The sequence below is a fragment of the Schistocerca nitens genome, chromosome 8, assembly GCF_023898315.1.
Source record: "Schistocerca nitens isolate TAMUIC-IGC-003100 chromosome 8, iqSchNite1.1, whole genome shotgun sequence".
NCBI lineage: Eukaryota > Metazoa > Arthropoda > Insecta > Orthoptera > Acrididae > Schistocerca > Schistocerca nitens.
In genome coordinates, this window is record NC_064621.1 from 208963375 (window position 1) to 208988284 (window position 24910).

A 24910-nucleotide genomic window follows, 5' to 3' on the forward strand; every position below is an offset into this window, starting at 1 on the left:
AGTCATTGACTTGAGCTTGATCTCTCAAATGGGTCGAATGGTAATGCTGTCATAGCTGTGTTAGGTGTTTGTACAATGGGCGAGTCCCTAGAGCTTTTGCTACAGTGTATAGATGTATCTGCGCTCTCACTCAAACTGTTCCCTGTGCCTGATGTACCTAGCAATGAACCTTTTCTCGTCTTTGCTTGCACTCCTGCTGGTTCCTTACAGATGAGTGTGTCAGCTATGGCCCAGTTCCAGTGGTTAACCATTCCGTGTGCTAAAAGGCGTTTGTGTTTTAGGCATACAATTGTCAATACTGACCCTATACTTTCACAAATCCTGCGCTCACTCAGACTTACTGGCCAAGATACATACATCAAAACTAAAGGAGTTTCGGATGACCTTCCTGTACATGTTCTGACTTCGCTGCACAACAAATGCTTTTGCCTGGCTGTGATTGCACAAAGAATGAACATTGTGAACTACAAGGGGTGGACAAGAATATGGAAACACCAAAAAACACAACGGATTACCCTGCCTAATACGACGTAGAAATAACTCTGGCATTCCAAGGAGCTTCCAGTCGTCCCGGAATGGATAAATACTTGTCCTGTATGGTTTTCAAGGCTATCTTACATCATTCTTCCTGCAAAATAGTGGCAATTTCAGGTAACAGTGCTGGAAGTGGATAGCCATCAAGCGCCCTACTCTGCAAAGTAGACCTCGAAGGGTCACTAATATCAAGGTCTTGTGACTCTGGTGGCCAGCTGAGACGCTACAATATTCATCCTCCTGGTAACTAAATCAGTCCTTGACGATGCGAGTTGTGCGAACAGGGGCCCTGTCGCCTTGGAATACAGCATCACCACTGGAGAAAACACATTTTACCACGTTATGGACCTATCCAGCCAAAATGGTCACTTAATCCTTGGCAGTAATACGACCTTGTAGGAGTACCCATGGGGCCCATGAAATATCTCGATATGGCTGCCGAAATCATCACCGAACCCCCGACATATTTCATTCTTCGGACGTAAACTAGGCCACAACGTGGAAAGAGTGTGAAACAATATTCATCCGACCAAATGACTTTTTTTCATTGCTCTAGTACAGGTTTTATGGCCTGGGCACCACATTGTCCTGTTATGAGCATTTGCTTCACAGATTAGTGGTTTTGGAATTCCGGGTCATCCTGCAGTTCCCTGCTTGTGGAGTTACTTTCGTGTTGTTTTCGTGCTGACGGTTTGGCGACTACGACATTCACTTCTGCGGTGATTTTTGCAGCTGTCACCCTCTTATTTTTCGTCACAATCCTCTTCAATGATCATCTGTCTCGATCACTCAACACACACTTTCGTCCGCGTTGTGACTTCGCGGATGATGATATCCAGTTTCCCTGTATGTGGTAATAATCCTAGATTCTGTGCTTCTCGACACACCAAACACTTTGGCTACTTTGGTTACAGAAGCACACACTATACGAGCATCAACAATTTTCCCACGTTCGAGTTCACTTAGCTCTGACACGATGCAGTCACAACTACACGGAACACTGTTCTGATTACGATGACTCTTGCAATGTATTAAGAACATTGCACAAGTCCCGTTCGTGGTCAAATACAGCAGTGCAGCCTAAAGGCTTGGCTAGTATCTGCATTTATATTCAAACATGTGTTTACTGTGGTGTTTTCCCTATAGTCTAAGTTGTTGTGTTAAGCCCAAGTCGTTATGCTATCATAAAAACATCAAACACAGGCTGAACACGCAGAGTTAGTCGTCAACAAAATGGTAGCCAGTGAGTATCTAGTATGGATGCGGGGACAAATGTTAGACTGAATTTTTGTTGCTGTGCGATCAGCTTTACTCCACTCTGGAGACTACAGAATCGTGCTACGCACATGACGTAGCGAGGGAAAATGTGTCTCTGGACTGTAGAGTACGTGGAGAATAACATTGCTGGTAGATACGTAGTCACCAGGACAAGCACGGGGAGAGTGGCAGTGGATGAGGGTTGCAGTAGATGCTCCAGGGTAAATGCCGAGCGCTGGAGGGAAAGTGCCGTTCTAAACTGAATTCTTTGCTCACATTATTTTTGTAAATATATTAAGTGGAGTCTCACTATGCCCACACATGCATGGCGCCCATCCAAACAGACTTATTGTCACTGCTACTTTGGTTAGTAACTAAAAATAATTCCGCTCAAAATGCAGAGATTTATTTTCACCTGGCTTGTTAACCATCTGCAATTTTCAGAGAAGCGTCATGAGCGAGGAATTTTGGGTAAACCTATATTTCTCTTGTTGCCATTTTAAAATTTGCTTCCTTTGCCAAAACACAGCGATGTTGACACAATGTGACCTCCCTAACATGTTGTGCAGACGTAATTACGAGAGAATTCTGAAACAGTGGTTTATTAAGTTTATTAAGTAAGGAACTGAGGAAAAGTAAGGTTAATAGCTTATCAAAAGCACATCCTCTGCACAAAAATAAAAGTTTAATGTCTCTACTTAAGTTTCATCAGCTATCGATGGCACATAAAATTACATTCTTTCATCAAAAAAGTCTGCAGTTAGTGCAATAACACGGTAGGTAATGACGTTTTACATAATAACAACATGGACAAATACTATCCTCTTTGTGTGCTATCATTTGCCAAAACCTTATGTCGGTATCTCAAACAGTTTATGAAGTATGAGGAATGTGGAGGATATTTCATTCTGATAATATCACTGGCTCACGTGATCGCAAATAAGTGTGCTACACCAGATCAATTTACTGGTGATCGGTGTCCCAGAGCGACCCTCACCCAAGTCTAAATAAAAATTCAATATGTTAGCTAAAAGTCATATGCAGCAACATATTACGTTATATGCATCAAATACGAGATTTCGTGCAGTATCTTGCTGAAATGCAAATATCACAATAACTATTACCATTAACGTCGTCATGGCCATGTCACCATGCAGCTAACATATAAAACTACAAGTAACACAAAAATGATTTTTTTTTACCTGGTACGAGGGTCACTCCAAAAGAAATGCACACTATTTTTAATCTATTTTTTATTCTACATGTCTGAAAGTTTTACAGTGTGTAGATACGTCCTTTAGGAACAATATTTTCATTTCTTCACATAATTTCCATCCCTCTCAACTGCGTTACGCCATCTTAGAACCAGCACCTGTATACCCGCTTCGGTAAAATTCTGGACCAACCTCCTGGAGCCACTGTTTGGCAGCGTGAACAAGGGAGTCACCATCTTCAAACCTTGTTCCACGAAGAGAGTCTTTCAGTTTCCTAAAGAGATGATAGTCACATGGAGCCAGGTCAGGACTGTAAGGCGGGTGTTTCAGTGTTGTCCATCCGAGTTTTGTGATCGCTTCCATGGTTTTTTGACTGACATGTGGTCGTGCATTGTCGTGTAACACAAAAAAACATCCTGCTTTTGCCGATGTGGTCGAACACGACTCAGTCGAGCTTGAAGTTTCTTCAGTGTCGTCACATATGCATCAGAATTTATGGTGGTTCCACTTGGCATGATGTTCACAAGCAAGAGTCCTTCGGAATCGCAAAACACCGTAGCCATAACTTTTTCAGCAGAAAGTGTGGTTTTGAATTTTTGTTTCTGGGGTGAATTTGCATGATGCCACTCCATCGATTTCCTCTTCGTCTCTGGTGAAAAATAATGGAGCCATGTTTCATCACCTGTCACAATTCTTCCAAGAAATTCATCTCCACCATTCTCGTACTGTTCCAAAAGTTCGCTGCATACCGTTTTTCTTGTTTCTTTGTGAGCCACTGTCAACATCCTGCGAACCCACCTGGCACAAACCTTTTTTAACGCCAACACTTTCAGTATTCTGCAAACACTTCCTTCCCCTATCCCATCGTAGCGTGACAATTCGTTCACTATGATGCGTCTGTCAGCAGTCACCAATTCGTTAACTCTCTGCCCATTGTGTGGAGTGTGTGCAGTACGAAACCTGCCGCTTTGAGGGCAATCCTCAATATTGCCGTGCCCGCTTTCATCACGTAACCTGCTTGCCCACCGACTCTCTGTACTGCGATCGACAGCAGCATCTCCATACACCTTTTTCAACCTCTTGTGGATGTTTCCCACTGTCTCGTTTTCACAGCACAGGAATTCTATAACAGCACGCTGCTTCTGACGAACGTCAAGTGTAGCAGCCATCTTGAAGACATGCTGTGACGACGCCACTCACGGGAACAGGTTGAACTAAGTTTGAAAACAAGCGGGAAGGATGCATCTACACAATGTAAAACTTTCACACATGCAGAATGAAACCTGTATTTTTACAAAAATAGTGTGCATTTCTTTTAGAGTGACCCTCGTAGTTTCTGTAAAATCGTTTGAGAAATACTGCAGAGGGTGGACTTCTATTCTGTCGTCACAGGCGGCAGAAAACGGGCAAACAATGTCCGCTCCCCCTTCCGATAAAACGAATGAACTCGTCCAGTGCTTCCAATGAAAACTGGTCACCGTGCATCGGCTACCTTATCCTGTACAGACTCTATTCACTGCCTGTATGTGGTCCCACTGGTTGAGGGAACACGTACACAGTCTTCCTCTCTGAGTCAAAGGCTACAGCAAAGCAAGGGCCGTTGGTCAATTTCCTAGGTGTATCGTCATTGGTCCAGAGAGCGTTCTGTGTCACAGGGTTCCTGGCGGTGGTGGACGCGTCGACGCTGGGCGAGTTCCGGCGCTTCGCCATCCCGTGGCAGATGTCGGCCGGCTGCCAGCTGGCGGGCTTCCTGGGCGTGCTGTCGGCCGAGCTGAGTGTCTACACGCTGGCCGTCATCACGCTGGAGCGCAACTACGCCATCACGCACGCCATGCACCTCAACAAGCGCCTCTCGCTGCGACACGCTGCCTACATCATGCTCTGCGGCTGGAGTTTCGCGCTCCTGATGGCGCTGCTGCCGCTGCTAGGTAAGCAACAGCATGAGTATTGCTACAGCAGGGACGACACATGACATTGCTGTAGTTGGATATTCATAGCGTTCATCTTACAGTAAATAATCGCAAAAACTTTCAGTTATGTTGTTTCAAAAATAAAACTGAAGAGACTTTTTTGACTCAGATTATCAATCACTGTCAGAAGCTCAAGGATCAACTATAATAAAGTGACAAAATTCATGGGATAGCGATACACTGTAGTGCCAAAGGATCTGATATAGGCATGTGTATTCAAATACAGAGACATGTAAATAGGCAGAACACGGCGCTGCGGTCGGCGACGCCTATGTAAGACAACAAGTGTCTGGCGCAGTTGTTGGATCGGTTACTGCTGCTACAATGGCAGGGTATCAATATTTAAGTGAGTCTGAATGTGGTGTTAAAGTCGGCACACGAGCGATGGGAAACAGCATCTCCGAGGTAGCAGTGAAGTGGGGATTTTCCCACACGACCATTTCATGAATATACCGTGAATATCACGAATCCGGTAAAGCGTCAAATTTCCGACTTCGCTGCGGCCGGAAAAAGATCCTGCAATAACGCGACCAACGGCGACCGAAAAGAATCGTTCAACGTGACAGAAGTGCAAGCTTCCCGCAAATTGCTGCAGATTTCAAGGCTGGGCCATCAACAACTGTCAGCGTGCGAAGCATTCAACAAAACACCATCAGCCGGCCGTTGTGGCCGAGCGGTTCTAGGCGCTTCAGTCCGGTACCACGCTGCTGCTACGGTCGCAGGTTCGAATCCAGCCTCGGGCATGGATGTGTGTGATGTCCTTAGGTTAGTCATGTTTAAGTAGTTCTGTCTAGGGGACTGATGACCTCAGATGTTAAGTCCCATAGTGCTCAGAGCCATTTGAACCATTTGAAAACATCATCGATATGGGCTTTGGAGCTGAAGGTCCAATCATGTTTTCTTGACGAGAGCACGACACAAAGCTTTACGTCTCACCTCGGCCCGTCAACACCGACAATGGACTGTTGTTGACAGGAAACATGTTGCCTGGTCGGACGAGTTTCGTTTCAAATTGTATCGAGCAGATGGATGTATACGGGTATGGAGACAACCTCATGAATCCATGAACGTGTATATGAGCAGGGGACTGTTCAAGTTGGTGGAGGCTCTGTAATGGTGTGGGTCGTCTGCAGTTGGAGTGATATGGGCCCCCGATACACCTGGTAGGTGACATGTACGTAAGCATTCTGTTTGATCACGTGCATCCATTCATGTGCATTCTAACGTACGTGGGCAATTTCACAAGGACAGTGAGACATCCACAGGTCCAGAATTTCTACAGAGTCGCTCCAGGAACACTCTTCTCGTTTTAAACACTTCCAATGGCCGCTAAACTCCCCAGACATGAACATTATTGAGCATATCTGGGATGCCTTGCAACGTGCTGCCCAGAAGAGATCTCGCTACCCACGTACTCTTATGGATTTATGGACCGCCCTGCAGGACTTAATGGTGTCAATTCCTGCCAGCACTGCTTCAGACACTAGTTGAGTCCATGCCCCGTCGTGTTGCGGCATTTCTACATGCTCGCGGGGTACTAGACTATATTGGGCTGGTGTACCAGTTTCTTTGGCTCGGTGTATATACACGGTACTAGTATCGTGTACACCAAAGTATAAAAGGGCAATGCATTGACGAAGCTATCATTTGTACTCAGGTCATTCATGAGAAACGTTTTCCGACGTGGTTATGGCCAAATGACGGGAATTGACAGACTTCGAACGCGGAATTTTATTTGGAGCTAGATGCATGGGACATTCCATTTCGGAATCATTAGCAAATTCAATATTCAGAGATTTACAGTGTCAGGACGGTGCTGAGAATAACAGACTTCAGGCATTTCCTCTCGCCATGGGCAACGCAGTGGCCGACGGCCTTCACTTAACGAGTTAGAGCAGCAAGCAACATTGCGTGATATAACCGAAGAAATCAGTGTGGGACGTACGACTGAGGTATCCCTTAGGACAATGCGGCGAAATTTGGCGTTAATGGGCTGTGGCAACAGACGACTGATGCGAGTACCTAAGCTAACAGCACGATATCGCCTGCAGCGCCTCTCCTGGGCTCCTGACCATATCGCTTGGACACTAGACGACTGGAAAACCGTGATCTGGTTAGATGAGTCCAGATTTCAGTTGGTAAGTACTGACTGTAGGCTTCTAGTATGGCGCAGACTCAACGAAGCCATGACTAAAGTTTTCAAGAAGGCGCAGTGCAAGCTGGTGGCGGCTCCATAATGGAGTGAGCTGTGTTTACACTGAATGTACTGCGTCCTCTGGTCCAACTGATCCGATCATAGACTGGAAACAGGTGAATTCGGGTACTTGGAGACCATTTGCAGCCATTCTTGTTTTTCATGCTGCCAAACAACGATGGAATTTTTATGGATGACAATTCACCATATCAGTGGCCACAATTGGTCGTTATTGGTTTGAAGAACATTCTGGACATTTCGAGCGAATGATCTGGCCGTCCAGATCGCCCAAAATGAATCCCACCGAACATTTATGGGACATAATCGAGAAGTCAGTTCGTGTACAAAATACTATTCCGGCAACGCTTTCGTAATTATGGATGGCTGAAGAGGCAGTATGGCTCAATATTTCTGCAGGGGACTCACCATGACTTTTTGAATCCATGCCATGTCGAATTGTTGCGCTAGGCCGGACAAAATGTCAGATACGATATTAGGATGCATCCCATCTCGGTGTAATAAAACTGAGCGCAGTGACTCTCGAACGGTGACATGTTTAATTTATCTGCTGCGCTGGGGCTTATGCTGTATGACTTGCCTTCGTTGGACAGAAGTATATTATATGAGAAATGCTTAATAATTATCTGCATTAGCAATGAAGGTGCCATTTTTCTTAGACAAAATGATTTAGATTCAAACAGTCTCCTTTTACGGATGTACTGACCGTTTTTACCGTCTGCAAAATATACGAATTGTGGAACTCTATAAAATGCGCATCTGTCTCAAGGATGATCTCATTCGAGAGGAATTTCGTTCATTTTTTATGAGGTCTGAGTTCCGAGTCCACAGCATTTTATTTAATTATTGAATGTAATCATTTCGTTTAGAGACGGTGAAAATGTTTATTGCGACTGCAGTTTCGACATTTTAACATTTTCAAGCATATTTTTTGCGTCTAATTGTCACTATCGATGAGAACTGGGTTGAAACGTGCCCCCATTAAAGTCAGTAGCGTGCCTCGGCGTTCTTGACCTATGAACTAATACGTAATATTCCATTTGTATTATTGCACGCTTATTCTGTTCACTGAAGTAACAAACGAGACGCGCTGCTGCTACGGTTGCAGGTTCGAATCCTGCCTCGGGCAGAGATGTGTTTGATGTCCTTAGGTTAGTTAGGTTTAAGTAGTTCTAAATCAATGGGACTGATGATCTCAGATGTTAAATCCGATAGTGCTTACAGCCATTTGAACCATTTTTGAACAAACGAGAATCAAAGCCTACAAATGTCACTATTTCACAATGATGCATTTTTTATCACACTGGGTTTTGACAACAATTCTTGGAGTAACCCCAAAGGCTATAACCACAAATTCAGATAATTTCAATATCCACTTGTTTTCTAAAGGTCGGGCCACATTACTTCAATTCAATAAACCTGTGAACGTTGAGAGAAATGAAATTCGTCTAGGTAGCAGGATTTTCGGAAGCGTTTGAAACAGTGTCACACTCCAGACTGTTGACAAAGTTCCGATCATACAGATAGGTTCGCAGAAATACGAAGAATTTTTATGTAATCCAGTGCGTTGTCCTAGACAGTGACTGTCCATCAGAGACTAAAGTATTGTCGCGCGTGGCCCATGGAAGTGTGATAAGACCATTCTTGATCTGCATATATATAAATTATCTGTCGAATAGGACGAGCAGCAATCTGTGAGTATTCGCAGATGACTCTGAAGGCTACGCGAAAGTATCGTTTTGAGTGACCGTAGGAGGATACTGGATGCCTTGGACAAAATTTCTGTTTTTTGTGGTGAATGGCAGATTTTTGTTAATGTTGAAAAATGTAAGTTACTGCAGACGACTAGTAGAAATAATCACATAATGTTCAAATTCAGCATTAGTGGGGTCCTGATTCACATACGAGTAGATATGATACGGAACGAGCACGTAAGGACGATAGTAGGGAAGGTGAATGTTCGACTTCAGTCTATTGGGAAAATGTACAGAACACTTGTACGACCCCTTCCTGAGTACCACTAAAGTGTTCGGTATCCCCAAAAGGTCGGATCGGATCAAATCATCGAATCAATTTAGAGGAGTGCTGCTAGGTTTGTTACAGGGTAGGTTCAATCAACTCACGAGTATTACGTAAATGGCCCGTAAACTGAAATGGGAATCCGTGAAGAGAAGACGTTGTTTTCGCGAGACACTAGGGAGGAAGCTTAGAGAACAGGCATTTGCGACTGACTGCAGACTGATTCTACTGCACAACTCTTGTAATAATTGCGAAGACAAACCAACATAAATCAGGGCCTGTACGGAAGCTCATAGTCATTTTCCCTTGGTCCATTTGGAAGTGAGCAAGAAATGGAATGAGCTAACGTTAGCAGAAGATACCCTGCACCATTCCCTGAGTGCTACTTGCTGAGTATGTATGTTGATGTGGATGTAGAAACATCACAGTAGCTGTGGATAGGCCTCGTATTAAGTGGAACGAGTGAGATGCGGAGGGGGGGGGGGGGGGCGGTGGAGAGGGGGGGGGGTTAAGACACAGGGTTCATGTTCAGGGGGACCAAAGTTCAAGTCGATTCCCACGCAGAAGCACTGTTTGCATGAATTTCCTAAATCATTTAAGATAAATGCTGGGATGGTTCCTTCTAAAGCAACACAGCCATTTCCCAGAACCGTACTTGTACTCCGATCTCGTCGTCCACGCGACGTCCAGCCCCAACCATCCTCCGTGCACTGGTCAGTGTCCCTCCCAGGTTACGAGTGCAGACGTGCATTTATGGCCAGCAGGAGTGCGGCGTGTTGCAGGCGTGTCGGACTACCGCAAGTTCGCGGTGTGCCTGCCGTTCGAGACGACGACGGGCCCCGCGAGCCTGGCCTACGTGGTGATGCTGATGCTGGTGAACGGCGTCGCCTTCCTCATCCTGATGGGCTGCTACCTCAAGATGTACTGCGCCATCCGCGGCTCGCAGGCCTGGAACTCCAACGACTCGCGCATCGCCAAGCGCATGGCGCTGCTCGTCTTCACCGACTTCATCTGCTGGTCGCCCATCGCCTTCTTCTCGCTCACCGCCGCCTTCGGGCTGCAGCTCATCACGCTGGAGCAGGCCAAGGTAAGACGATTCCGTGGCTACTCATGTGCACATCACGTAATTTTACCACGAAAGATCGAATGCAATGACTTTAGTATCACTGTCCTTGCATAGCTGAATTCGCAGTTCCATAAAACAAGGACAGAGTCACATTCAAACTTCGTACAATGCAAATAAAACTCAGTTTTGGGACGCACTAATGGTCTAACCGCCAAGTGTAATAAGATACCTTATTCATTTTGTCTGAAGTAAATTACCTTTGTAAATGACTGTAGTAAATGACTGAAGAAAATGACTCAAGTAATTGACCTAAGTAATTACTTAAGTACTTGACTTAAATATCTAGTGACGTAAGTAATTGACCTAAGTAATTGACCCAGAAACATACTCAAGTAACTGATGTAACTGACTGAAGTAACTGACCAAAAAAAACTGACTTAAGTAATTGACTAAAGTAACTCACTTAAGTAACTGACTTAAGTAACTGACTTCAATAACTGACTTGAGTAACTGACTTAAGCAACTGTCTTAAGTAACTGAGTTAAATAATCAATTTCAGTAACTTTGTCAAAATCTGTGGTGCTTATAGATGATGACAAGCATTTATGTAATAATAGATTTTATTATACGCTACACTGGAACGTCTGATTAATGTTGATTCCATTTATTAATTAATAGAGAATCTCATTTGAGTGTGCCATTTCCAGTCAGTAAGAACTAAAGAGACTAGGTGTGCCAGCTGCAGGAATTAAAAATAGTGTACATAAGAATCGATTTCTTTTTAAAAACATTATTATGCTTTCGACTGTGGCTAGTTAATTTCAGCTATCCTTGACGAAACACAATTAGGAAAGAATTATTGTATTTTTGTCACTGCAGTTAAAATAAGAAAAGAAGAAAATGTTCATTGTATTGCTGAAAATCTGAGAGTCGTTTTTAGTGGGCTTTAGGTACTGCTCTGAGATTAATTGAATATTAAAATATTTTTAAATTCGTGCGCCACAGCTCTTATAAAAGAAATTTTGTTGCAAAAACACCACAAATACCACAAAGTCTAAAAGCTCTTTTGGGGCCTTCCTGCGGGAACTTCCTCGGTCACTCTCTCTCTCTCTGTACGTGCTGATCCAGCTGGCTAAAACCTCCTCTGCCCGGCACAGCATTAAGCCTGCAGCAAATCGTATGAATTCGTTACTGAATAACAAATATTCCGTGAGACTCTACGAGCCTATTAAACATTCCCTAAAACATTCCATCACTCGTATTTTGTTTTCCAGCACTTAAATTCATGCTCCACTGGTTCGTATCCCACCAGTTGGTCTCAGCAGTGGGTAATGAGTAACGACACGGTGCATGCTGTTCGTGCTATATTCGAGCTCGGTCTATAGTTACATCTTCCATTTGTTGCTTGTGATGTCTTTCTTTCCTACCGTGAATTCGCTCTAGCAATGCGCGCGCCTGGCTACCAAGCGGAGTGCGTAACACAGGTTAACGTGCGCATCTAATAGTGTAAATCTTCACTCTCATTTCCTTCCTGCATTCTATAAATATCAACGGTGTTGCTACTTTTGTCATAGTGTGGTTGTACTAAATTAGAGATCTTAATGTACTTGATTCAACAAATAACATCACAGCATATACAGGGTGTTTCAAAAATGACCGGTATATTTGAAACGGCAATAAAAACTAAACGAGCAGCGATAGAAATACACCGTTTGTTGCAATATGCTTGGGACAAAAGTACATTTTCAGGCGGACAAACTTTCGAAATTACAGTAGTTACAATTTTCAACAACAGATGGCGCTGCAAGTGATGTGAAAGATATAGAAGACAACGCAGTCTGTGGGTGCGCCATTCTGTACGTCGTCTTTCTGCTGTAAGCGTGTGCTGTTCACAACGTGCAAGTGTGCTGTGGACAACATGGTTTATTCCTTAGAACAGAGGATTTTTCTGGTGTTGGAATTCCACCGCCTAGAACAGTGTTGTTGCAACAAGACGAAGTTTTCAACGGAGGTTTAATGTAACCAAAGGACCGAAAAGCGATACAATAAAGGATCTGTTTGAAAAATTTCAACGGCCTGGGAACGTGACGGATGAACGTGCTGGAAAGGTAGGGCGACCGCGTACGGCAACCACAGAGGGCAACGCGCAGCTAGTGCAGCAGGTGATCCAACAGCGGCCTCGGGTTTCCGTCCGCCGTGTTGCAGCTGCGGTCCAAATGACGCCAACGTCCACGTATCGTCTCATGCGCCTCTATCCATACAAAATTCAAACGCGGCAACCCCTCAGCGCCGCTACCATTGCTGCACGAGAGACATTCGCTAACGATATAGTGCACAGGATTGATGACGGCGATATGCATGTGGGCAGCATTTGGTTTACTGACGAAGCTTATTTTTACCTGGACGGCTTCGTCAGTAAACAGAACCTGCGCATATGGGGAACCGACAAGCCCCATGTTGCAGTCCCTTCGTCCCTGCATCCTCAAAAAGTACTGGTCTGGGCCGCCATTTCTTCCAAAGGAATCATTGGCCCATTTTTCAGATCCGAAACGATTACTGCATCACGCTATCTGGACATTCTTCGTGAATGTGTAGCGGTACAAACTGCCTTAGACGACACTGCGAACACCTCGTGGTTTATGCAAGATGGTGCCCGGCCACATCGCACGGCCGACGTCTTTAATTTCCTGAATGAATATTTCGATGATCGTGTGATTGCTTTGGGCTATCCGAAACATACAGGAGGCGGCGTGGATTGGCCTCCCTATTCGCCAGACATGAACCCCTGTGACTTCTTTCTGTGGGGACACTTGAAAGACCAGGTGTACCGCCAGAATCCAGAAACAATTGAACAGCTGAAGCAGTACATCTCATCTGCATGTGAAGCCATTCCGCCAGACACGTTGTCAAAGGTTTCGGGTAATTTCATTCAGAGACTACGCCATATTATTGCTACGCATGGTGGATATGTGGAAAATATCGTACTATAGAGTTTCCCAGACCGCAGCGCCATCTGTTGTTGAAAATTGTAACTACTGTAATTTCGAAAGTTTGTCTGCCTGAAAATGTACTGTTGTCCCAAGCATATTGCAACAAACGGTGTATTTCTATCGCTGCTCGTTTAGTTTTTATTGCCGTTTCAAATATACCGGTCATTTTTTAAACACCCTGTATAAGCAATGGGACACCATGGGTGAAAACGATAGATAGTTACGCAACAGATACGGACATTAAATTTCGTGGCATCATTGACGAATTTCCTGAATAGCAGCAGTTTGTGGGCAGATGTAAAGAAAAAATTGAATAACAAATAACCTACGAAACATCAGTAACTGGAAGGTATTAGAAAGTTAATCAGCTTAGCTTATGGTACAGTTCAGCAAATATTCCTGCTATTTATTAATAGCTGTAGTAATAATTATACTCATACATTAAATTCTGAGGGACACTGCATAAAATGTCTAAAGTTGGCCTTTAAACATCGGGGGAGGTGAAAGAAGCGATAAGTGATAGAAAAGTATCTTAGAGACGCTTGGTGATCGAGCCCCAGACCTAGGGGTAGGTAGTTCGGCTATTCACCCTATAAGCCACTGTAGAATTCAGCTGGACATATACTATGATATTATTTTAACAAATCATATTAAACGAAATGCGTTTTCGGTGGATCTTCGATGTGCCGCTGGCTAGGAATAGCATATTTTTTGCGTTAATACGAAACCACCTTTAGAATTCTCACATGACATACGGCATCTTCCCATCTCTTCTCCACCCGCCAATCACAGTGCAGCGGTAACGGTGTGTCTGCAGGCAGATATGATTAGTAACGAAAGTAACCATCAACGAATATGTAACAGGTAGATTGCTCGAGAATACCGAATACACAGCTGCATCAGATTGAGGTATCGTGTTCAATGGCACCAGGGTATGATGTATGCATACTGAGGGGTTTGTAGTGTTAGTGATTCACTCGTCACGGTCATAATCATTCAAATGGTGCTCAGGGGACCTTTCTGTGCGTTCTACGAGGGTCACTCCAAAAGAAATGCACACTATTTTTGTAAAAATAGTTTTCATTCTGCATGTGTGCAAGTTTTACAGTGTGTAGATGCATCCTTCCCGCTTGTTTTCAAACTTAGTTCAACCTGTTCCCGTGAGTGGCGAAGTCACAGCATGTCTTCAAGATGGCTGCTACACTTGACGTTCGTCAGAAGCAACGTGCTGTCATAGAATTCCTGTACTGCGAAAACGAGACAGTGGGAAACATCCACAAGAGATTGAAAAAAGTGTATGGAGATGCTGCTGTCGATCGCAGTACAGAGAGTCGGTGGGCAAGCAGGTTACGTGATGAAAGAGGGCTCGGCAATATTGAGGATTGTCCTCGCAGTGGTAGCCCTCGTACTGCACACACTCCAGACAATGTGCAGAGAATTAACGAACTGGTGACTGCTGACAGACGCATCACAGTGAACGAATTGTTACGCTACGTTGGGATATGGGAAGGAAGTCTTTGCGGAATACTGAAGGTGTTGGCGTTAAAAAAAGGTTTGTGCCAGGTGGGTTCCCAGGATGTTGACAGTGGCTCACAATGAAACAAGAAAAACGGTATGCAGCGAACTTTTGGAACAGTACGAGAACGGTGGAGATGAATTTCTTGGAAGAATTGTGACAGGTGATGAAACATGGCTCCATCATTTTTCACCAGAGACGAAGAGGTAATCAATGGAGTGGCATCTTGCAAATTCACCCAAAAAAAAAAAAATTCAAAACCACACCTTCTGCTGGAAAAGTTATGGCTACACTGTTTTCGATTCCGAAGGACTCTTGCTTGTTGACATCATGACAAGTGGAACCACTATAAATTCTGATGCATATGTGACGACACTGAAGAAACTTCACGCTCGACTGAGTCGTGTTCGACCACATCGGCATAAGCAGAATGTTTTGCTTGTGCACGACAATGCACGGCCACATGTCACTCAAAAGACCATGGAAGCGATCAAAAAACTCGGATGGACAACACTGAAACACCCGCCTTACAGTCCTGACCTGGCTCGATGTGACTATCATCTCTTTGGGAAACTGAAAGACTCTCTTCGTGGAACAATGTTTGGAGATGATGACTCTCTTGTGCACGCTGCCAAACAGTGGCTCCAACAGGTTGGTCCAGAATTTTACCATGCGGGTATACAGGCGCTGGTTCCAAGATGGTGTAAGGCAGATGAGAGGAATGGAAATTATGTGGAGAAATGAAAATATTGTTCCTAAAGGATGTATCTACACACTGTATAACTTTCAAACATGTAGAATAAAAGATGGATTTTAAAAAAATAGTGTGCATTTCTTTTGGAGTAACCCTCGTATATTTTGATTCTGCAAACAGTAATTGTGCTGAGTTTAGAGGTGAACAATGTGTGCCTGATTCATCCTACGGTATAACCATGTCCAAATAATGAGCACGTATGCCTGTTGCACACCTTCAGTCACTTGAACGGGATAGAACTGTGGGCCTGCAGGAAGCTGTATGGATGTATCGAGAGATGGATGCAATGTTGGATACAATGTATCGGTGATGTGTCGCTGCTTTCAACAGTGGACTGTGGAACATGCCCTTGCCTGTAGAACAGGTTATGGACGTTTGCGTAGTACAGACGCACGTGAAGGTCGACGCATTGTGCGAGCAGCCGTGGCCAACCGTACATCATCCAGTAACAAACTCCGGACACGTGTTTTACCCTCTGTGCCATCAGGGAACATTGCGAATCACCTGCTTGTAGCGGAATTAAGATCACGCGAGCTTCTGTCCGGGCTACACCGACACCACGACTCCGCCAAGAATAACAACTCTGAGGGTCGAGGAAAAGTTGACTGGAGAAAGGGTTGGCTCTCTGTTGTCTTCACTGATGAGAGTAGGTTCTGTCTGTGTGCGAGTGATTGAAGTACACATCCATGCCGAGCGGTTCTAGGCGCTTCAGTCTGGAACCGCGCGACCGCTACGGTCGCAGGTTCGAATCCTGCCTCGGGCATGGATCTGTGTGATGTCCTTAGTTAGGTTTAAGTAGTTCTAGGTTCTAGGGGATTGATGACCTCAGATGTTAAGTCCCATTGTGCTCAGAGCCATTTGAACCATTTGAACACATCCATGGCATAGACGTGAGTCGCATATTCCAGAGTGCATTCTACCATAACACAAAGGCCTTGTCCGATGCTTCTTGGTATAGGGGCTATCAGTTATAACTCGCACTGCATGGGCTATCTATTGCCGTTTCTTCAAGAAAAGGTGATGTGCTTTTCAGCAAGACAGTGCTCGTACACACGCGGCTGCTACGACGAAACGTGCTCTTCGTTGTGTAGAACATCCCTCCGATATCAGTTTCTTCCCACGCTCGTTGCAACAAATCGGGAGTGTACTTGTGCAACGAGAGCGTAGGTTCGATTTTTCAGGTCAGCTAAACCGTTTGGTAGGGAAGAAACATACACTGTGTTTTTAATGAAACCCCAGAAAAAGAAGTCCAGTAATGTCCAGTCTGGGAAGCGAGGTGACCATGCGATTGGCCCTTCACGGCCAATCCACTGACCAGGGAAGTGATTACCGAAGAAATCTCGAACATCCGTGAGGAAATGAGATGCTGCACCGTCTTCCTGGTAGTAAACCATCCCATCTCGATCGTCTTCGATCTCTGGAATTAAAAAGTTTCCAAGTATATCCAGATATACAATACCAGTGACAGTTTTCTCCATGAAGAGGAAAGGGCTATACACTTTCAGTTTGCTAAGGTCACAAAAAAACATTATCTTTGGGACTGTCACAAACGTGTTCCAGGTTTGCGTGTGGATTTTCGCTGCCCCATATTCTGGAGTTGTGATTGTTCACCATGCCACTGATATGAAATTTTGATTCATCGCTGAAAATTATTGTGTTCGGGAATGCCTCATCGTCCTCTGTCCGATGCAACACTTGCGCGCAGAATTCCCCACGTGCAACCTTATCTGCATCACTAACGTGCTGTGCCATTGCGAATCTGCAGGGTTTCAAGTGTAAACGTCTAAGCAGTACCCACCAAACCGTCTGTTGTGGAATGCCGGTCTCGCGAGACGCACGTCGCGTTGATTTTTGTGGACTTCTGGCAAATCTTTCCCTAACCCGTTCAACATAATCATCAACACACAGAAGATCTGGTGATCTATCATGTCGCAGCGAACAACCCGTCTCAACAAAGTTCTTGTGCCAAGAGTAAACTTCAAGCCTGCTTAGGGTTCTTTGGCGTATTCGGTGGGAAATTTACGGCGAACAGTTGTAGCAGAGTCGGTTTCATGAAACCAAAACACACAGCGAGCACGCTTCTCACCATTGAAAGTAGCCATTTTAACTGTGCACTACTCTGGCGCTCCTGGTGGTGGAATGTGGTACTGATGCACTGCGTAAATCAGACTGTAGGTTGTTTGGTGCAAAATGCCACATCTACCAATTCTTTATGTTACCTCAATAAATTTCTGTATCATTCCAAAGTTGAAAACTCCATTTTGACTCACGCTGTATACTCCTAGAATGATAACTGTCACCTCACTTGTCAATAAAATGACTCTGTCCTTGAGGGTACTGCATTTTTTTCCGATAGCGTATAAGTGGTTTCTTTTACAGGATTACGCACTCCAAGTCCTCTGAAGAATAGATAGACGAGTGGCGCTAGGTAACACTTGTGTCGTCCGCAGGTGTTCACGGTGTTCGTGCTTCCGCTGAACTCGTGCTGCAACCCGTTCCTGTACGCGATCCTGACGAAGCAGTTCAAGAAGGACTGCGTGCTCATCTGCAAGGCGATCGAGGAGTCGCGCGTGACGCGCGGCATCGGCCGCTGCCGGCACAGCTCCAACTTCAGCAACCGCCAGACACCCGCCAACACCAACAGCCTCGCAGACCGCTCCTCCAGGGAGCAGCAGCAGCTGCAGCAGCTGCAGCAAGCCGTCGCCATACACCCGCACGCCTGCACCTGCGCCGGTCAGTCAGCACGCGCGGTGTTTCCATCAAAAGTACCACTTACCGGGTGGTCTCACGGAAATCCGGGGCGCGCTGTAACTATCGCATGGCAGCGGAATTTGGTAGATATTCTAATGATCTAATGCGGGAGCGGCTTACGCTGGAAAAAAAATAGTTCCAATTTCGGCCACCAGGTGCAAATCTGGCGCTGGACAGCATGTCGTCGACGTCTTCTGCGCTTATATTGAACAAACTGCGTAAGCGGCGATTAATATCAACATTATACCTTTCTCACTTGTTTGACCTTTTCTGCCCAAATCCCGTTCCACATCCATTACAAACAGAAATATTTCTATACATCTTTCTTGCATTCACAGCGCCAGATTTGCACCTGGTGGGCAGAATATGAACTTTTTTTTTCCAACGTGAATCAGTTCTGCATCAACGCCTTAGAATATCCACCAAGTTTCGCTCCCATGCGATAATTACAGTCCACACTGGATATCTTTGAGTAGCTGCACTTTAGTTATAACCACCAGTACTTTACTTTCTTTCCGTGTCCGAACGAGAACATCTAAACTCTCTTGTTCTAAAACTCTGCAACTTTAACTACCTTGTCGTAGCATAAAAAAGGAATTTCCTCTGTGCAAACCTCCATCCTCCATGGGCACATGAGCGAATGTCGATTCATCTGTGTTTTGCCGCATTCTCACTGATCATTTGTCCGCCCACGGTAGCTGAGTGGCTGCCGGCATGGTAGCTCAGCGTGTTCGGTCAGAGGGTTAGCACCCATTTGTAATAAAAAACGGAGTTACCCGGTCAACAACTAACTTAAACGGATGTCTTAAGACGTCCGCCCCGAGCAGATGCAACGAACAAAAGCGAACATAATGAGGTTAAAAAAAATAAAGTGGCCAGCGCGACAGAATGTCAATCCTAAGGGCCCGGGTTCGATTCCCGGCTGGGTCGGAGATTTTCTTCGCTCAGGGACTGGGTGTTGTGTTGTCATAATCATCATTTCATCCCCATCGACGCGCAAGTCGCCGAAGTGGCGTCAAATCGAAAGATTTGCACCTGGCGAAAGGTATACACGACGGGAGGCCCTAGCCACACGACGACTGATCATTGTCAGGGGAGCCCCACTTAATCACGTTTACTCTGAATTTTGCGACTCCCTTTCTAAATATATTCACTGCCCCCCCATGTATTATACTGTAGGTGTTGGTCCTGCGTGATTTCCTCTTTGGAGTGGAGGTTTGTATTTTCCAGAGTCGAACCATAAAGCTACGCGGCAGGTCTCATTTCAGCCCTTTAGCGGTTCTGCCCATTGACTAAGGCTCTTCCTTGACTAAGATGACTTGGAACTGTTTGGTGGTTATATGTAAAGGGCCGTGGGTCGGTTTACTACTTTCCATTTGATATTCGGTGGTACTATGGCCGCAAGTGGATAAACTTTGTGGACAGAACCCGGTTACAATCCGGACACCCTCGTTTAAAGCGACGTACCACTAAGTAATACACATAATACCAGCCGTTCCCATGTCGTGCAGAGTTACAATAGTGCTACGTTTGAAACTGTGAAGCAGTACACATGTAATAAAAAGTTCCTTGCAGTATAATATGCTCAGAACCTGACACCTTCACCTCAATAACTAACTACAATCCCTGACAAAAATAGTCAAGCACCTAGAAGAGGAGAAGGAGACGAAATGAATTCAAAGGGTGTGTGATTTAATTTGTGTGGTTACAAAATCGTACCATATTTATCAAAAAACTTGAGCTATTAGCCCTCTTATCGGAATGAGATTGCGGCCTCTTTGCCCTGGATGCATTGCACTCATTCGGCTGGGACGGGTATGATAAAGCCATTTTTCCCCTCCTCCTGCAAGAAGATGGTCCGCACCTGTTGTAACTGGCCCTTGGTACCCTAGATCAATGATCGTCAAACATTTTTAATTAAGAGCCAATACTGATAGTGTCGGGAGACGCCTCAGACAGCATAGGAAAGGGGAGGGGGGGGAAGGGGGAGGGCTACTCAAAGACGCATTCAGTTTTCACAAAGCATAGCTACTGATAGAAGCTTACCATTTACACATTTTGAATCTCATATTATAATGTATCACATCAAATATTTTCAAGTGAAACAGAACCTGATATAATGAGACTATATGTACTTTGCTGAAGGCTTACATAGTCACCAATTTTCCGCACCTAAGCGGGTGCTGCAGCCAGTGGAAACGAAAGAGAATCCCAGGTTCTTTGTTGCGGTTTCTAGACAAATTTTCTGGGGATCTTGATGGCTCTGAGCACTATGGCACTTAACTTCTAAGGTCACCAGTCCCCTAGAACTTAAAACTACTTAAACCTAACTAACCTAAGGACATCACACACATCCATGCCCGAGGCAGGATTCGAACCTGCGACCGTAGCGGTCGCGGGGTTCCAGACTGTAGCGCCTAGAACCGCTCGGCCACCCCGGCCGGGATCTTGATGCCCACTGTCGAATACCAAGTGGTTGCAGCAGGCCGTTTTAAATCGGACTTTTGTATTAGGCTAAATACACTGAAGAGCCAAAAAGACTGGTGCACCTGCCTACCATCGTGTAGGACCCCGGCGAGAACGCATAGCTGCCGCAACACGACGTGTCATGGACTCGGCTAGTGTCTGAATTACTCCTTGAGGGAACTGACACCATGAACCCTGCAGAACTGTCCATAAATCCGTAAGAGTACGAATGGGTAGAGATCTCTTCTGAACAGCACGTTGCAAGGCATCCCAGATATGCTCAATAATGTTCATGTCTGGGTAGTCTAGTGGCCAGCGGAAGTGTTTAAACTCAGAAGAGTGTGTTCCTGGAGCCATTCTGTAGCAGTCCTGGACGCGTGGGGTGTCGCATTGTCCTGCTGGAAATGCCCAAGTCCGTCGGAAAGCACAATGGACATGAATATGCAGGTGATCAGATAGGATGCTTACGTATGTGTCACATTCGTATCTAGACGCATCTAGGAACCCATATCACTCCAACTGCAAACGCCCCACACCATTTCAGAACCTCCACCAGCCTGGACAGTCCCCTGTTGACATGCACGGTCCATGTATTTACGAGGCTGTCTTCATGTCCGTACACGCCCATCCGCGCGATACATTGGACTCGTCCGACCAGGCAATGTGTTTCCAGTCATCAACAATACAATGTCGGTGTTGACGGGCCCAGTCGAGGCGTAAAGCTTTGCGTCGAGCAGTCATCAGGGGTACAAGAGTGGGCTTTCGGCTCCGAAAGCCCATATCGACGATGTTTCGTTGAATGGCTCGCACGCTAACACTTGTTGATGGCCCAGCATTGAAACTGCAGCAGTTTTCACAAGGGTTGCGCTTCTGTCACGTTGAACGTTTCAGTGTAAAAGAATTTACACATCTGTTCCAGGTTTCCAATAAGAAAACTCTTGGATGTATTCAGTCAAAATTGAATTTTCAAAGTTGAACATCGAGTGTCATTCAGTTACTCAAAATTTTGAAACCCTATTTAGTACGCCATTCCGTAAGGAGCTCACAGCTATAATGCACGGCTCACAGCCACAGTTAACTTCACACTGTCTCATCAAGTTGTACCAGACTTAAAAAGAAAATATTAACAAGGATTTTAGTAATTAATGACAATGGGTAAAATACAAATACGCAGAAAAATAGCAGCTGAATTTAAATCTGACGCCCGTTTATACTCAGCTGTACAGACAGTGGTCCTGTGGCACGCATTCAGGAAAATGGCGTCTGCTTTGTCACACCCGATTGAGGTTAACATTCTCAGGCGATCACCTTTACAATCTGCCAGCGAGACCACGTCCCAGGCCAAATTATCTTAATGCATACAATTACGACAGTCTTCTACAGTAGAGAGAGAAGATAATTATTTACGCATTACAGAAAGGTAAACCATTTAAATATGAATTCACAGTATTGCCCGGCATAGGCATGAAAATGGCTGAAACTGGTAGAGAGAAAAATTAACTCTTAAGCAAATCACCACTATATTGGTTAACAGCACATTAATTCAGAGTGGCAACGAGCATTTGTAGTTAAATGCTCACAGATCGCATTCCGGTATCCATGCATTCTGTAAACGCAACGTGCAATTCCATTCATTAACCTAAGAACTCAAAGCAAAGGGCTGTGGTTCGTCGCTGACACTTAACACCCTAACTGCCACGTGAATTTAAGTGTTCAGTCAACTTGAATAAACTTCACGTGAAATGTAGTATCCGGCGATTTAGGACCGTTAATCAGACGGTGAAGACGAGAGCAAGGCCACAGGGAGATCAGCACGTGACTGCCACAAATGCACGCTTCATTCACTGATCAGCGTACACTCCGTTCTCTTCTTAAGGGGAGTCGTATCGCCCAAAATGACAAAATTTGACATTTTTACTTTTATGCAGATAATGAAAATATGGATATTTGTGTTTACTTTGGTGTTCGTTTTATTTAAATACTGAAATACACTCCTGGAAATGGAAAAAAGAACACATTGACACCGGTGTGTCAGACCCACCATACTTGCTCCGGACACTGCGAGAGGGCTGTACAAGCAATGATCACACGCACGGCGCAGCGGACACACCAGGAACCGCGGTGTTGGCCGTCGAATGGCGCTAGCTGCGCAGCATTTGTGCACCGCCGCCGTCAGTGTCAGCCAGTTTGCCGTGGCATACGGAGCTCCATCGCAGTCTTTAACACTGGTAGCATGCCGCGACAGCTTGGACGTGAACCGTATGTGCAGTTGACGGACTTTGAGCGAGGGCGTATAGTGGGCATGCGGGAGGCCGGTTGGACGTACCGCCGAATTGCTCAACACGTGGGGCGTGAGGTCTCCACAGTACATCGATGTTGTCACCAGTGGTCGGCGGAAGGTGCACGTGCCCGTCGACCTGGGACCGGACCGCAGCGACGCACGGATGCACGCCAAGACCGTAGGATCCTACGCAGTGCCGTAGGGGACCGCACCGCCACTTCCCAGCAAATTAGGGACACTGTTGCTCCTGGGGTATCGGCGAGGACCATTCGCAACCGTCTCCATGAAGCTGGGCTACGGTCCCGCACACCGTTAGGCCGTCTTCCGCTCACGCCCCAACATCGTGCAGCCCGCCTCCAGTGGTGTCGCGACAGGCGTGAATGGAGGGACGAATGGAGACGTGTCGTCTTCAGCGATGAGAGTCGCTTCTGCCTTGGTGCCAATGATGGTCGTATGCGTGTTTGGCGCCGTGCAGGTAAGCGCCACAATCAGGACTGCATACGACCGAGGCACACAGGGCCAACACCCGGCATCATGGTGTGGGGAGCGATCTCCTACACTGGCCGTACACCACTGGTGATCGTCGAGGGGACACTGAATAGTGCACGGTACATCCAAACCGTCATCGAACCCATCGTTCTACCATTCCTAGACCGGCAAGGGAACTTGCTGTTCCAACAGGACAATGCACGTCCGCATGTATCCCGTGCCACCCAACGTGCTCTAGAAGGTGTAAGTCAACTACCCTGGCCAGCAAGATCTCCGGATCTGTCCCCCATTGAGCATGTTTGGGACTGGATGAAGCGTCGTCTCACGCGGTCTGCACGTCCAGCACGAACGCTGGTCCAACTGAGGCGCCAGGTGGAAATGGCATGGCAAGCCGTTCCACAAGACTACATCCAGCATCTCTACGATCGTCTCCATGGGAGAATAGCAGCCTGCATTGCTGCGAAAGGTGGATATACACTGTACTAGTGCCGACATTGTGCATGCTCTGTTGCCTGTGTCTATGTGCCTGTGGTTCTGTCAGTGTGATCATGTGATGTATCTGACCCCAGGAATGTGTCAATAAAGTTTCCCCTTCCTGGGACAATGAATTCACGGTGTTCTTATTTCAATTTCCAGGAGTGTATTTACTATTTTAAATAAATATTTGAAAATAATCATGCAATGACATTTCTGAGCATGTCTTTTGGCATCATTGGTGGATAGGAAACCCTACAGTGACTTGCCAATTACAAAACTAGGGGGCAATAATCATGTGCAGAAGAAGATGGGCGCAAGACTGCGTACACCACAACAGCAACTGGGAAGTACTAAGTTATTAGGCGGTCTTAGTATAAGACGTCGACTGATTGATAAACAAACTGATCGGATTACACACTATCGTGGTATGGCTATAAGAAGCAACAGGATAATTTAGATGGTATAAAGAGAGCTGTTTGGGCACTTTATTCCCACAAGCTATGTATAGATGCTGAACCAATCCACAATCTGTGTTCCATTGAGTGCTGTAAATACCTGAAGGAAAAAGAAGAAGATAAGTAGAAACTCTCTCAGAAAATTACTGTATCAAATGCTGTTGTGCTTGCCATGTAACCTGTATTTCAGCATCTTGCCCATCTGGAGCTGTTGAAGAATTTCTGAAAGGCAAAACACAAAATGTCAACGAATCTTTTAAGATTGTTGTATGGTCAATGATCCGAAAAAATATTGTTGTTGGAGGGTCAGTCTTCGAACTTGGTTTTTTCATGCTGCTTTAATGATGGCTATTGCGGGAGACTATAGGTTCTGGAACATCTTGGGATTCATAAATGGTTAAACCACCACTAAAGGATGGACTTGGACCAACTGCGAGTCATGAAGGCAGAGTCTGCAGC

The 24910-nt window shown here is 45.5% G+C and overlaps 1 protein-coding gene across 1 annotated transcript in view; it reads left to right on the forward strand.

Annotated features, from left to right (window-relative positions):
- LOC126199490 (lutropin-choriogonadotropic hormone receptor-like) overlaps positions 1-24910 on the forward strand; it is an 877483-nt gene that overhangs the window by 827345 nt on the left and 25228 nt on the right. The window contains exons 15-17 of the mRNA XM_049936411.1: positions 4661-4933; positions 9989-10293; positions 17983-18265. Coding sequence (XP_049792368.1) covers positions 4661-4933; positions 9989-10293; positions 17983-18265 — 861 coding nt within the window. The remainder of the gene's footprint in view (positions 1-4660; positions 4934-9988; positions 10294-17982; positions 18266-24910) is intronic.